At 40.1% G+C, this 16195-nt stretch overlaps 2 protein-coding genes across 2 annotated transcripts; one reads left to right on the top strand and one right to left on the bottom strand.

Moving 5' to 3' along the window:
• Positions 1-1956: 1956 nt before the first annotated feature.
• Positions 1957-8135, bottom strand: LOC110042729 (E3 ubiquitin-protein ligase TRIM45-like). The gene is made up of 9 exons (XM_020748099.2): positions 7879-8135; positions 6133-6469; positions 5687-6019; positions 5329-5514; positions 4643-4832; positions 4273-4451; positions 3702-3860; positions 3398-3538; positions 1957-3189 (listed from the first exon to the last, which is right to left on the bottom strand). The coding sequence occupies exons 1-9, from the start codon at positions 8013-8015 to the stop codon at positions 2614-2616; spliced, it is 2238 nt and encodes a 745-aa protein (XP_020603758.2). The 5' UTR covers positions 8016-8135; the 3' UTR covers positions 1957-2613.
• Positions 8136-9669: 1534 nt separating this feature from the next.
• LOC110042895 (E3 ubiquitin-protein ligase TRIM71-like) lies at positions 9670-15899 on the top strand. The gene is made up of 4 exons (XM_089289831.1): positions 9670-10303; positions 11917-12137; positions 13043-13979; positions 14266-15899. The coding sequence occupies exons 1-4, from the start codon at positions 9736-9738 to the stop codon at positions 14790-14792; spliced, it is 2253 nt and encodes a 750-aa protein (XP_089145957.1). The 5' UTR covers positions 9670-9735; the 3' UTR covers positions 14793-15899.
• The last annotated feature ends 296 nt before the right edge of the window (positions 15900-16195 follow it).

The following is a 16195-nucleotide window of genomic DNA, read 5'->3' as shown; positions in this document are numbered from 1 at the left end:
AACCCGAATAGGGAATAGCGAATAGTCCCGAATAGTGCCCCCTGGAATAGTGCGAATAGTCTCGAATAGTGCGAATAGTGGCGAACAGTCGCGAAAAGTGGCGAATAATGACGAATAGTCGTCAATAGTCACCGCTTTAGATCTAATAATAATATCCTGCGTTAATTAATTATCCAAATAAGCAACAGAATTTCAGTGAATTTATTACATTTTCTTCTACGGACTCATTCCAGGGCTGTCCATCGCCGACATTAAGAAAACAGAAAACACAAGGATAACCTAATAAAGACGTATTTATGCTTTTGCAGCGGTTAAATCATAAGAAATTACATTTAGAAACACCTTTTGTCCTGATAAGCGTGCGCGCTTTTTAGCGCTAAAATCACATCCTACGTTGCTGCGAGATAATATCCTTATCGTGGATTTCCACGATGCACATTTATAACATGACTAAAGCAAAGCGCGCGCTCTGATTGGTTAATTTAGCGTCTACTATTTGCCCACGGGTGTACGCTGCTGACGTGTGTGCTAATGTTTACAAAGCAAATCTTTTGACAGACATTGTTTCCAAAGTAATTACCGACATTCTTCTGCCAGAAATGCGAAATTGTCTTCACAGTTGTCTGAAGATGAAACTTTATCTAGTTACTGGTGTGCAGTCGGTTGTCATGAATGAATTTTCGCGCGCTTGTTTTCTCTTGTCATGTAAGACTACATGAGTAATTTTTTTGTGATGTAGCTCAATAAAAGGACTTCTGTTGTTCCAATATCTCAATGTTATGTTATAAAACAAATGGTAAACGCCATAGCGTGCACTATTGAGTTATGGATGCACTCAAGAAGCTAGAGTCGCACTCGGCTATCACCTCGTGCGACTCTTACGCTTCTTTCGTGCTTAGCAACCTCCCGCGTGCATCCATAACTCAATAGTGCACGCTATGGCGTTTACCATTTGTTAATTAAACGACTTGTAGTTAACAAAAACCTCAGGTCACTTGACGGACTACAGACTCCTGGTCGGACGCCTAATCACACAGAGATTCATGAAAAAGTAAAACCTTTTTTTTACGAGTTTTAGAAATCACGCCAACAGCATTATTTTGAAATGTTTTCTATCAAGTGTCGTTGCCCGAGTCATGACCGTTTTGCCCGAAAAATTACGTAATTTCCGTGGCTGGGGGCGCTGCAGCTTCCCTCGCTCCCTCCCCTCCCCCCCTCATCTCGTACGCCCATGCCAACATGCATGGAAATTGAAATGTCCATTGCATTCTTCCCATCACGGTGAAAAGAGACTTTTAACTTTCCACATTCTGTTATACACTGATTTAAATTTATTCAACTTCGCCTAACTAAAATACTTAGACACATAAATTTTTTGTCAGGCAGGGAGACCGCTGCAGCCTCGGCAATTACAGTGGATCCCTTGTTCTACTGATGAAATGGTAACTAGAATGTACTTACAGGTACAGACTGAATGAAGATAGAAAGAAAAGTTGAAAGATGTTTGGTGAGGTATTTGGATTTTTAAGGGGTGGTAAGTGGGCCAACAATTTTGCATTTAATTTCAGCCCAAGCATATTTTCGCGTTCTTGCTTTCATTTCGCATACTTCACCACAGTTTGGGAACAATTGATCTCGTATAGTGTACTGTGTTTATACTTACCATAACGGTTGTATATATGTTGTTCATATTGCGAGGCTACTTGTCAGTGTGGTGCTATGAAAAAGCCTAGCAGGGAAATCTAGGGTTTGTTATATTTCTTTGTGTAAAACGAGAAGAGAAAGATTTGGGTGTGAAAGGCATTCATTAATCTTAAGTCAGGCTCACAGAACCAACAGAGTGGAAAATTTTGGAGGATACATTTTTTAGGGATTCCAAGGAACATCTCGCTGCTCCGTGTCCAGAGTTTGTTCAGGTACTTGGAATCTCTGTTATTCAGCAGAGGAAGTCAGGAATTAATCTTCATAAGTGCATGTATCTTTAATTATAAGTACCGTATGTCAACTAGTGTTGTTATTTTACTAGTGTCCCCAATTAGTCTATCTAGGCTAAACGCAGACACTTAATAAAGGTTTTACTTACTTACTTAATTTATCATGGCCGGTCTATCATCCATTTACGATTTTCAGTCCATGGAACCTGACTTTATTTACAGTTGGGTTACATTTCAGCTACGGCATATATAGCAATAGAGTTTTTAATGTTACAGTCCGTTTATGTCAGTAACTCTGGCAACGCTCAGATACATGCATATCTAGAGATAAAGAATGAAGAAAATAGCGGAGGAAAATAGAGAAATAATATTGAATTAAAACGTAAAAACAGTCAAGGAAGCTGAAAACTGAAAGTAAGAGTAACATTTTACTTGCTGAAGTCTCTTACAGACACTTAGTTGTTTTTCTAATTTTATTGCGATGTTGAAGATTAGCACTCATTTTCTTTGCAATAAAGCACTTCGTTCAGTAGAATCTTGGGACAGTTGCTAAAAAACCGTAGGACATCACATCTAGGCTGAACTACAAACATATTTTGTGGACATATAATCGTCTGTTTCCATGCAATTCCTAGACTTGGTTTCAAATACTTTTAAGCAATACTGTCTGGCTGTCCTATTAAAACACTTGAACACAATGATGTCCTCTGTCTGCTACAACAACGTTTCCATTTCCTGTGACAGCAATGCCTGTCGGCTTGCCAAAGCCACTCGCATTCTTTGTCTCCGCGTCACCAAGTTTCTTTACAAAAACACCATCCCAGTCAAAAATCTGCACGTTTAGGTTCTTCAAGTCGGCCACCGCGATGTGTCCCTCGGAATCTATCGCAATCCCTGCGGGGCAATTGAACTGGCCGTTACTGTTGCCTTTTTCTCCAATCCTTTCCAAAAACTGCCCTGTTTTGTCAAACACTTGCACACGGGAATTCCCTGAATCCGAGACTAAAATGTTGTCATCTTGGTCAATGGCGACGTGGCGAGGGCAGTTAAATTTCCCTTCAGCTTCTCCATACACGCCGAAGTGCATGGTCGCTTGGCCATCGTTGTCAAAGATGTGTATTCGGTGATTGTCGCGCTCGGCGACTATGACCCGACCTTCCGAGTCTAGAGCGAGGCCACAAGGACCTTTTAGTTGTCCTAGACCGTTGCCTTTAGAACCAAATTTTCTTAGGAACTGTCCCTCGTGAGTGAAAACCTACAGGGAACAAAATAACAAGGTGATTCCAAACAAACCAGACAAGCTGCTGGCTTTATAGCGATCTATGTTGAGTTGGATTTTTAAGTCACGATAAGTGTTGTGAGTAAAAAAGAACAGAAATCTACAGTCTAAGCTTTAAGCACATATCACTATATTTACAACTTGTGCTACGGCTATTTCAAAGAAATGTCCAGAATTAACTTACTTGAATTCTATGATTGCCATGATCCGCTACGTAAATGTGGCCACTTTTGTCCACACACACTCCAGCTGGGTACCAGATTTCGCCGTCGGCTTTACCCCGTGTACCAAACTGGTACAGAAGGTGGCCACTATTGTCAAAAACCTAATAGAAACATTAGTATGATTAGTCAATGATATTGATGATAAACAACCAGCTAGTTCCAATTATATGGCGACACATTAACCGTTGTTTTTTAACCTCCATCGTTCACTGTAGGAATCGCTGAGACCTTGACGGTCACTACATCAGACTTTGACAAACCAACCTGAAGACGGTGATTGTGATGGTCTGAGACCACAAACAGTCCATCAGGGTCAGCAGTCACTCCCCAAGGCTCGAAGTACTCGTCATTGGTGTTTTTGCAGGTTGGAGTGAACTTTAACATCATTGGACCAATATTGGCGCAGTCTATACCTGCAGTCACCTGAGAGTATAAGCAACATTGCGATTATACACTTTGCCCGTTCTCTTTAATTTGTGACATGAAAAGCTTGAAAATGATAAAAGCGCACCAGAGATCTAGAAGAGGTAAACTTTTCAAGTATTCAGAAAAAGTGACGAAAAAAGAATCCTAAAATGGTATCTGATATTTGTCAAGTAGTTTATAGAAATTTAAAACCTTTGCACCTTCTTAAGATTTGGAAAAATGGCTCTTTGATTAAATCTGGCCTGAACCATACGCGCTCGTTTAACGGTATAATTCCCCCGTTTATTACCGAATAACATACATTAGCTGTATTCAGCGTCGCTGTAATCTTAGCAAATTTCCTGGGAAATTATAGAAGCTACTGTGGACGTAATGTACTACATAGAAACATAACTGAACAAGGCCAAACCTGTAAGTCAAAAGAACTTCCTTGAATAGGTTTACCACGGACATGTACCGTGATCTGGTGATCTCCCTTGGAGACTGGGGTGAAGGAAGCTGTGTAAGTGCCATCATCATTGTCTTCTACCTCAGCTGTGATTGGTGAACCGTTTGGACAGTGAAGTTTGACTGACACCAAGTCTCCTCCTACAGAGAGTGAAGAAACATATTATGGGTTCTCTGGCTGGATCATGAAGGAGGGAGAGGGGAAGTGTACGAACCAGCTTGGAGTCCAAGACGTTTTGAGGTTGTCACTGACTGACCACAAAGATCTCCATTTTTACTGTATTGTGAACAACAGAGAGAATTTCTAGAGGTTCTTGTATTCATGTGCTTACCACTGGTACATGGCTCGCCGTTTCTATCTTTGGTAATGACTGTGAAAGTTGATTTGTGTCCAACCTTTGCTCGACTCAACCCAGGTCCCTCTGCGCATGACAGCATAGGAAATACGTCACTGGTGGTCACTTGACCAAGTTTGGCTATAACTTTAGAAAGCTGCTCGTCATTAGAAGAGAACTCAACAACCTACAGGGAGACAGTAGATTTTTGAATTTTGTTTGGAGTTTGGGATAGAGCAAATGAATAAATTGGCAACTCAAGGACAAGTAGAAGAAAGGTGAGAGAAAAAACTAAAAATGCGATTTTTTCCTTTTGTTATACACATGCAATGAAGTTTTGTCTTGACATCAAGTACTAAGTTCATGAAGACCGTAAACTGTCCCTCACGGTAAGGTCGGAGAAAAAATAAAGAGAATCAGATCAAAAGAAGTTGAATTCATGTTAATTCAACAAATTACAGACCAGATGATCATGTAATTTAGTGGTGCCTTTTATTAATTTGAGAGCGTAAACCGCAACTATTGGAGGAATAAAACTATTTAACAGTCAGCGCTCTCAAGGAAAAAAGTCTCTTATTAGAAGACTTCTATGGTTTGCTAGATGAATTAAGAACTCGTCGACCGATTACGACAAAAACAGGAAACCATAGAGCCGGCATTTGAAGAGTGACTATATTTATTACCTCGTTGTCCTCTGGCTCACACTGTGACTCGTGCTCATTCAGATTCTGTAGTCTGCTGACCATTTGCGGCTTCACCAGCATAATCTCAGCCTCGTTTCCGTATCTGAGCACATTCTCGGTGAAGTCGCAGCTACTCAGCAGGTTAGACAGATCAAGTTCCAGTATTTTCTGTTGAGAGGTTAAAACCTGCAAGGGGATGTCAATTAAATTCAATAGCTATAACATCATGTGAAAATCTCAGTAAACTGTTGCTGGCTAATATTTCTACGTTTGTCGCCAGTTACTTTGTTTCATGACAGTAGAAAGAGCGCTCTAGCTATGACATAACAGCTCCCTGCGGACTGCTACGGTATCTCACCTTCTCTTTGGAGTCAGATATGCTTTCCAGCTGGTCAATAAGTTCTCGTTCCTGCTCCTGTAACTCCTGGATGTGATTTTGGATGGTGTTATGAATGGTGTCACGCACGACCTCCACCCTCTCTCTTAAATCTCGCGTGACGTCATGCACCTCCTCCACAGCTGCTCGCAAGACTGGAATCTTACGCTTGGTTCTGTCTTGAAGGGCCGTAATGGAGGAACGGTATTTCTTAACAGCTTCTTTCAGATCCACGTAGATGTGTTCCCTGTGTTCGTAGATAGCGCAGTCGCGGCATATCGCCTCATCACATGTCTCACAGAAGTACTTGAGTACCTAACATGATTAAATGCAAATATTTGACAACTACGAGAATTGTGGATAGAAAATTCTGGCAAAAATTAGATTAGATTAGATTAAATTAGATTTTTTTTTTCTTTTTTTAATACCTCTCGAGGATGCACCGAGCAGAATGACGGGCAACGAATGATGTCCTTGACTTCGTTGGCCTGAATTTCTTCAAACGTCAAGATCCTGTGGTCCTTGGTCTGGCGAATTCTCTTGTGAGCAAACACACAGTTTGTACAGAGGTTCTCCACACAGTCCAAACAGCGCGCAGTGGCCTGGGAACTATCCTCACAGTTAGTGCATTTTGTTGGGTTCTGAACTGCTAAAACTGTCAGCATGTTGTTGATGAAGAAGTTGAGCGGAAACGCCTCGATACCTTTGGCGGGAACTGGCACAACCAGATGACATCTTGAGCAAACTAGAGTTCGGTCTTGAGGTCTAGAAGTAAAAATACATTTTCGTTGTCTCCACTGTGAAAAATTCTGACATTTTTGAGTAACATATTAGGTTTTAAAATGCTATGCAACATAATTATCAGTCAATAAATCAGGTTTCTTAGGAAGTCCATAATTAAGCCAACCAGATATTAGAAAAAGGCCAAATTGCAGGAAAATAAGACAAAGTTCTAGATCCTATTATTCAACGTTCTCCTTATAAAACAAAAGAGTATAACAACATTAACGAATAATAAAGAAGCGTCCTGCCCAATTGTCTTGTAAAGAGGGCTCGGGGAAATACACGAAGGTATCGCGCGGTGGGGGGTGGGGGGAGGGGGGTAGGCAAGGGGGCTATTCTTGAGGCAGGCTGATGAGAGCTGATGAGCGGGTTGAACATAACACTTTGCTTCATGTAACGGACCCACTTGTGTGGAAAGGTCTTCAGCATTACGTCATATCTTTTCCACTATTCCCTTCACGAATAATACTCTGGCCGGCATATAGAGCATTGATACTAAAATTAAAAGTCTTACACAATCTTAAGCCTCTAACCATATTGCTTTAGTACAAAATATTAAAAGAGGGAAATATTATGATCTGTGTTTAATTAACCAAAATTAAACCAAACTCTAGCTCTAGTTCCACTCGACTGCTCGAGCAATGCTTTTTTTTTTTTTTTTTTTTTTGCCATTCTAATGAAGACGAAGGGATCTTTGCCCTTGCTTGTCTTTGGTGTGGTAGACGCTAAACCAATTATGAATTACGATGTCATGAAAATGGGAGATTTTTATTCTTGTTTTGCTTACAAAAATGAATTGCTAGACTATGTGACTAAGATTTGCGAGCACGATGTTTACCGTCAAAAACAGTAGAGTGGGTGTGACAGGCAACTCACAAAATTTTATTACATTTTCACAGTTGACATTTTTACTTAAGGTTGGAGAGGCGAACTTAAATGTTACTGGGCTTCAATCGAGGCTTATGGAATCGAACTCCACTATGTTGTTGTTTAGATTATGTGTTTAAAACCGGAGCTCCCTGGTACCTGTTGGATCACTGATAACTTTTAATCTTTAAATATTCAAAACAACGTTTGATCTTTTACCTACAATTTCAAATTAAATTCAATCTTCTGCTCTTTCTTAACTTAATTACCTTTATTTACCTTGGTCAATTACGCAAAGCTTTAATCAGAAAAAGCACGGTATCGCTGATGTTATATAAAAATGTTTAGCTGTTTTAATAAACAATCAACTTTCAAATAGGAAAGCGATGACATGAACCAACTTGATAAGCTAAAAAAAGACGTTTTGAACTTATTTTAAAGTGTCATTTATGTTGTGAAATACGCAGAAATAGAAAATAAATTAATTTCTTGAAGTTATATATACTCAAGATATTAGTTCTTACCGTATGTTAGAATCCAGACAGTTTTGACAAAAGGAATGAAGACATGGTAAAACCTTGGGGTTCTTGTAAGTCTCATTGCAGATCCCACAGGTTAGTTCGTAATGATCAGTGATTTTATTCACCGGCACGGATCCCATTGCGGGGATTTCCTTCGAGTATTACATCAAAAAGCAGTACGCAGCTTACAAAACAGGCCCCTCTCTCCAATATTTCGTTTGTCAAGAAGCCAGTAGAGTCGTCAAAGGACCTAGCAGGTTGAATTCATGCAGTGTCTGGCCTTCTGATTGGCTAAGCGGTAGTATGTGACGTAATGGGTTCCGAAGAACGGATTTGTTTTCGATTTATGTAAGTGGAAAGAGGAAAATAAGCTTTAATTTGAATTGACGTTTTTGGGTGGGCCAGTCAAACAGCTTTTAGCTTCCTTTCAATCATTGACAACGCCTACGCCGTGAAAATGTATTACTTTATCTTCAAACTGCATTCAAAATCCTCTTGAGATAATATATATATACTTATTTCCTGCCGGTATGCAGATGTTTAATGTTGTTACTAACAAAGTGAGACAGAAATATGAAAGATTCTTTGAATGAACAAGGCAATATATTTCAGACATCCTTTAATTAAAGTGTTTCCTTTAAATAATCGTATGATTAAAACAAGACTTTTCTTACAGCTAAAGTTAATCTATTGGTCTCATGCAGGGCAATAAATGTTTGATAATCTTCTGAGCGCCATGCTCACTGAGCCATAAACGATGCTACCCACAAGTCAACAGGTTCCTCATGTACTTTCTGCCCACCCTCGTGGAATGCGGAAAAACGCGGGAGTATCCTGGCAACGTTTCCCGCCAAAGCCGGGAAAAGGCGAAGTTACTGCTGGTCTGTGACATAGCGCTATTTCCTAACTAATAGTGGTTTAGCATACAGCACTTTAGATTAAGTGACGTGGAGCGTCTGCGAAACTAAGGCAAGTATCGTTTTAAGTAAACCTTCGAAAAAAAAAAAAACCAGTCGAGAATGAAAGGGTCACTGGAGATACTACCGGTCATCAGCTTGCCGTTGCCTAGCAACTCCTCTGAGCAAAACAACAGGCTCTTGGCTCTCGGGGCTCTAGTTTATGAAGTTTTGGTTAACTTTAACTATAAGTAACTATTAGGTTTCGTTAATATAGTTTCGTTTCATATCACCTTTATCAGTTGCAATGTAACACTTTTTTTGTTCAATGGAGCCCTATAGTTATAGCGCGACAAAATAAAAGCTATTCCCTCTTTTATCCTATTTTCCGTGCGAAATCGTAATGGGCGAGAAGATAAGTTTTAAACTTATTTCCTTGTTGGACTTAAAACAAAACAAAAACCGGTACCGGTAAAACAAATACGCTCTATTAGTTTTCTCGTGAAAAGGTGTACACAAAGCCTTATCAACAGTAAACTGGCTGAACAATCTGTCTGATGAGATGAGACAACACGGAGGAAAACATAAAAGTCAATTCAGTCGAAAAATGATAAGGATTCGGTCAACATTGAGTTAACTGCTCAAGCATGAAAAGAAATCGACGCAATTAGTTATGCAGCCAAATAATCTGAAGGAGATTAAAAACTTACTAAATGTGCGTTTTTACGTTGCTGGAGATTATGAAAGTTCAAAAAGTGTTTAATGATTCGAGCGGAATCTTCTCAAAGATATATAATGCGCTTAATGAGATTGTTGTCAAACACGGAAATAAATGATTTATATCATTACCTCACCGCACAAGAAGTCAAACGCCCGGAGCGTGAAGCGGAAAGATTCTAATTAAAAAATTATTCTATTCAGTCCGGCAGCAAAGCCTGCGTCCTCCCATTCACTCTCACAAACAATGGCAACAGTGAAAGATGAAAAATATTCACCTCAATCACTAGAATGCCCAATCTGCAAGAACATCTTCAACAACCCAAAGATCTTGAAATGTCTTCACTCGTTTTGCCGCAAGTGCCTCGAGAGTTACGATGTGATCGGCGCGGGAACCAACTCCATTGTTTGTCCCCTCTGTCGAAAGCTGACTCCAATTCCGTCGGAGGGAGCCCACGTTCTTCCGAGCAACTTCCTCCTGACAAACGCTCTGGATCATTTGTCCGTCAAATCAAGCAAAGAGTATACTCTTCATTGCACAAACTGCGAGGACGAAGCAGCGGCGACGTCGCGATGTCTGGAGTGCGCAGAGTTTCTGTGCTCGAACTGCGTTTTGGCTCACCGACGAATACGAGTCACCAAGGACCACCGCATCCTATCGCTTGACACGCTGCAGGCCGATAAGCAGACGCTGCACCGTCCTTCCTTCTGTGAACAGCACGTGGATGAGATGTTCATGTTTTACTGTGTACCGTGTGACCGACTGATCTGCCGGGAATGCACAATTCTTGATCATCGCGGCCATAAGTACGCTGGTAAGCAAGCCTTGCTTGTAAGCTACATACACTTTGCACTGCCTCTAGCTGTGTAACTACAGATCTCATTAATGCTACTTTTCTGATCTTAGAAGATTGTAGTCTTATTGTTATCAGTGAAGAAAATTTGGTCTTCGAAGGAAAACTGAGGAAAGAAGAATTCTCAATCTTTGTACGTTCAATCTCCTGTTAGTTATCAATGGCGGCTATTTAGTTGATGTGTTAGTTGCTGATCGAGTCAATTCCAATCAACCTTACAGCTCTGTATTTTGAATCATGAAAGTGAGAAATACAGGAATTGTGGCGCGAAATTACATTGATTTTGACAATTGCTTCCTTAAACTTCTCCGTTACTTGCATGTTCAGTTGTTCAAAGAATTTTATCAATGGCTAGATTTGATTCTACATAGTAACTAGCATTTAGAAGTAGAAAGAAAGATATGCAATCAAAGTAAAGACCAACCACATCTGAAATCTTGATGTCTCAAAGAAAAAAAAAATTTAATTGTCGAATCTACTTAACTGGAATAAAGTGATTTATAAGATTTATACGCATTCTTTTTTCTAATATATATGTTTTTTATCATAACAGCTAATGGGGAATTTTTGATAGCAAAACTAAGCCCAGGTCACTCATTTCTGAAGCGCCTTTCAAGAGAAGGGTAACGGTTTAGATACAACAATGCAAGAATAGAGAATAAACAGGCAGGCCGGCAGTCGCTAAACTTATCGTAAATCAAAAACCGTATTTAAGTATTGTTCATCAAAATATTATGGAATAGTAGTGAACAATTAGTTAACGGGTAATGAAAGTGAAACTAGGTTTTGGTCAAAAGAACACCAGCAATTGAACGTGTGGTCGGATAGAACTCAGAAAGAAAACAGGTAAAAGCCATCTGAATTTTCTAAATTTTCTTTTTCCGAGCTGAGAGCACAAGGGAAGGCAGCCCTTCTTTTCAAATATAATTCAGACAAAATGACACGTAACCTACCTCGCCTTGATTCTCAAAACTGCAGTTTTCGGTTTTTAAAAGGTTGTTAAAAATATGGCAAATAAAACTGACTTACCAGTCATTAAATTTAGTGTCAAAATACAAGTGACGTGACTGTTATGGTTTTTTATTCTCGGACCTCGCTGAATCCACGAATCCAAAAACTTTACCGAAGCAAGTTTATCCTCCTGACGACCTAATAAAAATAGCTTTTAATATTAAAGCCTGATCTTTCAATGAAGACTTTCTAGATTAATTTTTTAAGTATCTTCCTTCTCTTTTCTGAAGAGCTGACATAAATTCAGTAAAACCGCCTTGATCAAGACGACAATCACTTTTAGTCATCACACATGAATTCTATTTCATTTAAATTCACCGATGCCTCTGAAGGCTGTAAGTAGTACGTGGCTGTACTATATACTTTGGGACTTATAATCAGATTTGAATATTTTAAAAGTTACTTTCAAAATCAGTAATTCAAAAGTGCTATCCTTGAACTTGGTCACGTGCTCAAGGGGCGCAAAGTGATTGGTTGTTACGTGTGCTCTAGACTGTTTTTGCATAAACGCATTTTCTAGTATTCCGAATGTACTCACCCAATACTTGAAATATTGACACTAGGTCTTAAAGAAGCTCTTGAAGAACGGAAGACCCTTATTGACGAGCGCCTGACCTGTTGTATTGAGAAGAAGATTCCTCCCGTACAAGATGCAGTGCACGAGGTCAAGGCTATGGCCGCTAAGCTACGTGCGCGCGCAGAAGCTGTCAAAAGTGAAATATGTGCTACTGCTGAAGAATGTGTCAAGCGAATGGTCTCACGCAAACAGGAAATGCTAGCTAGGGTAAATAATTAATTACTTCTCTTTTTTGTATCTGACACAGAGTTAGTCGCTAACAAAGGTAACGATTTTTTCCTGTCTATATTAAAACCAAATCCAGTTGTAGCCAATCAGAAGCGCGATGTAAAATTCCGTTACCCATGATCCCAAGGCTCCGACATGATATCCTGTAATATCATGCACAGTTATGGGTAACGCCCCATACTTAAGGTAATTCCCCTGAAATAAAACTGTCAATAGATTTTTGTTCAAACTTTGTCCACTAAATATTTATCATATGAGAACTTTAATCATAAAATAAAAAAAGGGGTGCCCATGCTCGTTAAGGACCAGTGGGGCACTGAAAATGTCCCATTTTGGCATTATTTAATGCTTATTACAAGAACGCATTCCAAGTTATTGCGCCTCAAACTCCAGTGAGTACTTGTGTCGGTCTTAAATAAACTTTTTAAGCTTGATTTTGACAGACAGCTGAATCCTTGTTAAAATATTGGAACCAAATTGCCTGCCACGGCTATCAAACCGCAAAATAGAAGACTATAGCGCAGCTTCCATTTTCCTTATTTCTTCAATTTTCAGCAATAGAAATCAGATCAGTCTTTTCTCACGCAAAGCTAATGATTAGTTGATTAAAACGACTGGAAAATAAATTGGTGCCAATTTGTTGGCTCGTTAGTGAGCTGTAGCCATTTTTCAACTGACAGAACTCAATATAAAGGCAAATCGGCCATGTTTCCAATGTGCGCGGGCACGAGCGCGCGCTAGTGACGCCATAAATTATGAGCAGTAAGGATGCGCAATGGAAATGTGAGGAATCACCTCAAATAGAGGTAGAATTATTATTTTTTAAAAAATTACGTAGCTCTCTCCACGCAAATCGAATTTTCTTTCACTATTTCCGTTAATAGATTGACGCCTTAGAGCAAGAGAAAGAAGCAGTTCTCCGTAACCAACAAAATCAACTGGAAACAGAACTCTTCAAGTACACCAGCTCGCGCGACTTCGTCGAGAACGTGGTTCTGCATGGGAACGAGGTTGAGATCATTCAGCTTCGACAGTTGATGTTGGATCGCTTGGATGAGCTCAACGCAATAAAGCTGGATTACAAAGAGCCAGAAGAAAATGACGTCATCGATTACATTCTTGACATGGACGCCGTGGAAAACGTCGCGACTACCATGGGTCGAGTAGCATCAAGTGTTACCTTCACTGCTTCATGCAGCGCTAAGGGCCTGGGAATGAAATCGGGGAAGGTCGGAGTGGAGTCTTCCTTCGTCGTAGAAACGAAAGACCGCTTCGGAAATATATCAGTTGAAGGCGATCATACATGCCCCGTTCAAGTGAAAGTCCAAGCGCCAGAGGGGTTCTTTCTCGGCAACAAGGTCACCAACAACAGCGATGGTAGCATGAGAGTACGTTACACTCCCGTCACGCATGGTAAGCACATTCTGCACGTGGCCGTCAGAGGGCGCGAGATTGAAGGAAGTCCCTTTAGCGTCAACGTGGTTGAAGGAATTGATTATACAAAGGTCGGACCGACTTTCATGAAGATTGGTTCTCAAGGTACAAAAGCCGGCGAATTCAAGCAGCCTTGCTCCGTAATTACTGACAAGGAAGGAAATATCTACGTCACAGATTTTGTGAACTGTCGAGTACAAAAGTTTGACGCGCTTGGAAAACATCTTCAAGATTTCGGATCACGTGGAAGCAAGGATGGCCAGTTTCAGAATCCGTGTGGTATTTTGGTGGACGCCAATGGTATAATTATTGTGTCAGACTGGGATAACCATCGAGTGCAGCTGTTCAGCCCCGAGGGAAAATTTATTGGCAAGTTTGGAGCCAAAGGTAAGTTTGATGTGATGACGATGATGATGGCATTATTTTGCACAGTGTGCTTTCTTCTTCTACATGCAGACACTGAAAAATAACATTAAGTGCTGAAAACTTGTTAGAAAAAAGAACGTGTTTGGCGACAGCGAGAAGAACGATATTATGTTAAGAGTGACCTGCGAGTAGAAAATCATTTCCTACCTCTTAAGTTCATTTTAAATGGGATCACACAACCACATAAAGCTAAATGGTAGAAATGAATCAAAAACCCACGCCAATTGTCAAATGTCTTTAATTTTAGGATCCGAAGAAGGGAAACTAAATCATCCCGCTGGCTTGGCCTTGACTAAAGATGGCAACTTACTTGTCGCTGATAAAGACAACCACAGAGTACAACTTTTTAAGATGGATGGTACGCATATCATGACGTTTGGTTCCCAAGGCAGTGAGGACGGCGAACTCAACAGTCCCAACCACGTAGCCACCACTGAGGACAACGGTTGCCTAGTAACCGACACTGAAAGTAACCGCATTGTGAAGTTTGACTGCAGTGGCAAGTTCGAATCAAGTTTTGGCGAAAAAGGCAGTGGCAACGGGCAGCTTGATCGTCCCGCGGGAATTGCTGTGGATCCCGAGGGCTTTATCATCGTTGGTGACTTCCAGAACCACAGAGTTCAGATTTTTCAGCCTGATGGGAAATTTTACGCAACGTTTGGCAGCGAAGGCGACGCAGAAGGAGAGTTTAAGTTTCCTGGGGGTGTTGCTTTGACAAAGGACGGCCGAGTCATAGTGGCAGATAGGCATAACCACAGAGTCCAGGTCTTCTAAAATTTTTAATAAGGAGTGTTGCTTGGTCGTAGAATAATTAACAATTAGACCGGTAGCCCGCAAGGGCTACGGGTCAATAGCCCATTCGGCTTCGCCTCATGGGCTATTGACCCGTGGCCCTTGAGGGCGAAGGGTCTAATTGTTTTAGTATCACCCAACTAGTCGGACAGAAAAGGTAAATAATAAAGTCAGCAAATGCAAGTTGAAGAAATATTTATTTGGGAATAAAACGAAAGAAAACGTCACGCTCGCTGGCACCAATTTCGCTACTCGAGGACTATTAGTAATAGTCCCCTAGTAGCATAGCCAATCAAAATGCAGGATTTGCATTAGTCCACTAGTTGGGTGATACTAATCCCAGTTAGCTTGGATTAGACTCCTTACGCGCCCAAACAGCAAACTCGGGTAGATTGGGCACAGCCTAGAGCTGAAGAATATTTTGGATGCGTCTGTTACAATTTACGTTCTTTCTAATCAAAATGCTGTAAACACTATAGTGTTTCCAGTTTTATTTCGAAATAAGCTTTATTTACAGCGTTAATATTCTGTAGTAAAAGCTATGATTAAAAAAAATGCAACACCCGTGGCTTATTCAATTTTCTGATTCTGTAGCTATAACCAATCAGAAAGGAGATCTTGTCATCTCGACTAAACAGCTCAATAACCAAAACATCTCTCGATCAACTGCTGCGGTTACAAACAACGTAAGATACCAATCAGAACACAAAATATCGCTAGCAAAAAAGAAGTTATCTTAGTCTTCTTATAACTTGCTTGGAATAGCAAAACAACCTTTTGCTGTTCTTGGTTAGATCTATTGCACGACTTTCCTTAAAGCCAAAACAAGCGGGTACGTACTTCCTTTTAGTGTTCACCTGAAAAGTATAAGTATACTACTGAAGTACTGAATTACTATGTAGATGAAAATCATGGACACTAACTAACAAGACTACTTATTTTAAGTGTTAATAATCGTATATGTAGATAATCCTAACAAAAGCTTTGTATGTTGGCATTGTTTGTTAATATTTGAAATGATATAATTCAAAATCTGTACATGTAAAGGATGAAAACAATAAAAGCTTTGTCCAAGGAGAGGAAAAATAATGCAGCGATCGATGAATTGCCACAGGGGATTGATTAAAGTCGATGTACAACACTAGACTAACATTAGATGACTTGCTTAAAAGCTTAGCTTGCTTAAAACGCTGCTTTATCTATATAATTATCAAGTCTGCCAAAAGAGGGAGCTCATCTTCATTTAACTCTTTCAATATTTAGCTAGTTCAACAAGCAATATAAATAAATCTGTTAGCTGGGAATGACAATGACAAAGACGCCACAACAGTATTCACTGTAGCTACCTTAACGACTCTCTTAGCTGCTAAACAGATCTGTTATCT

This window comes from Orbicella faveolata, unplaced genomic scaffold (assembly GCF_042242905.1).
Source record: "Orbicella faveolata isolate gen_17 unplaced genomic scaffold, um_ofav_v1 contig_2, whole genome shotgun sequence".
In the NCBI taxonomy this organism is placed as follows: Eukaryota; Metazoa; Cnidaria; class Anthozoa; order Scleractinia; family Merulinidae; genus Orbicella; species Orbicella faveolata.
Note: the sequence above shows the minus strand (reverse complement) of the source record. Positions and strands in the feature narration are given on the sequence as shown.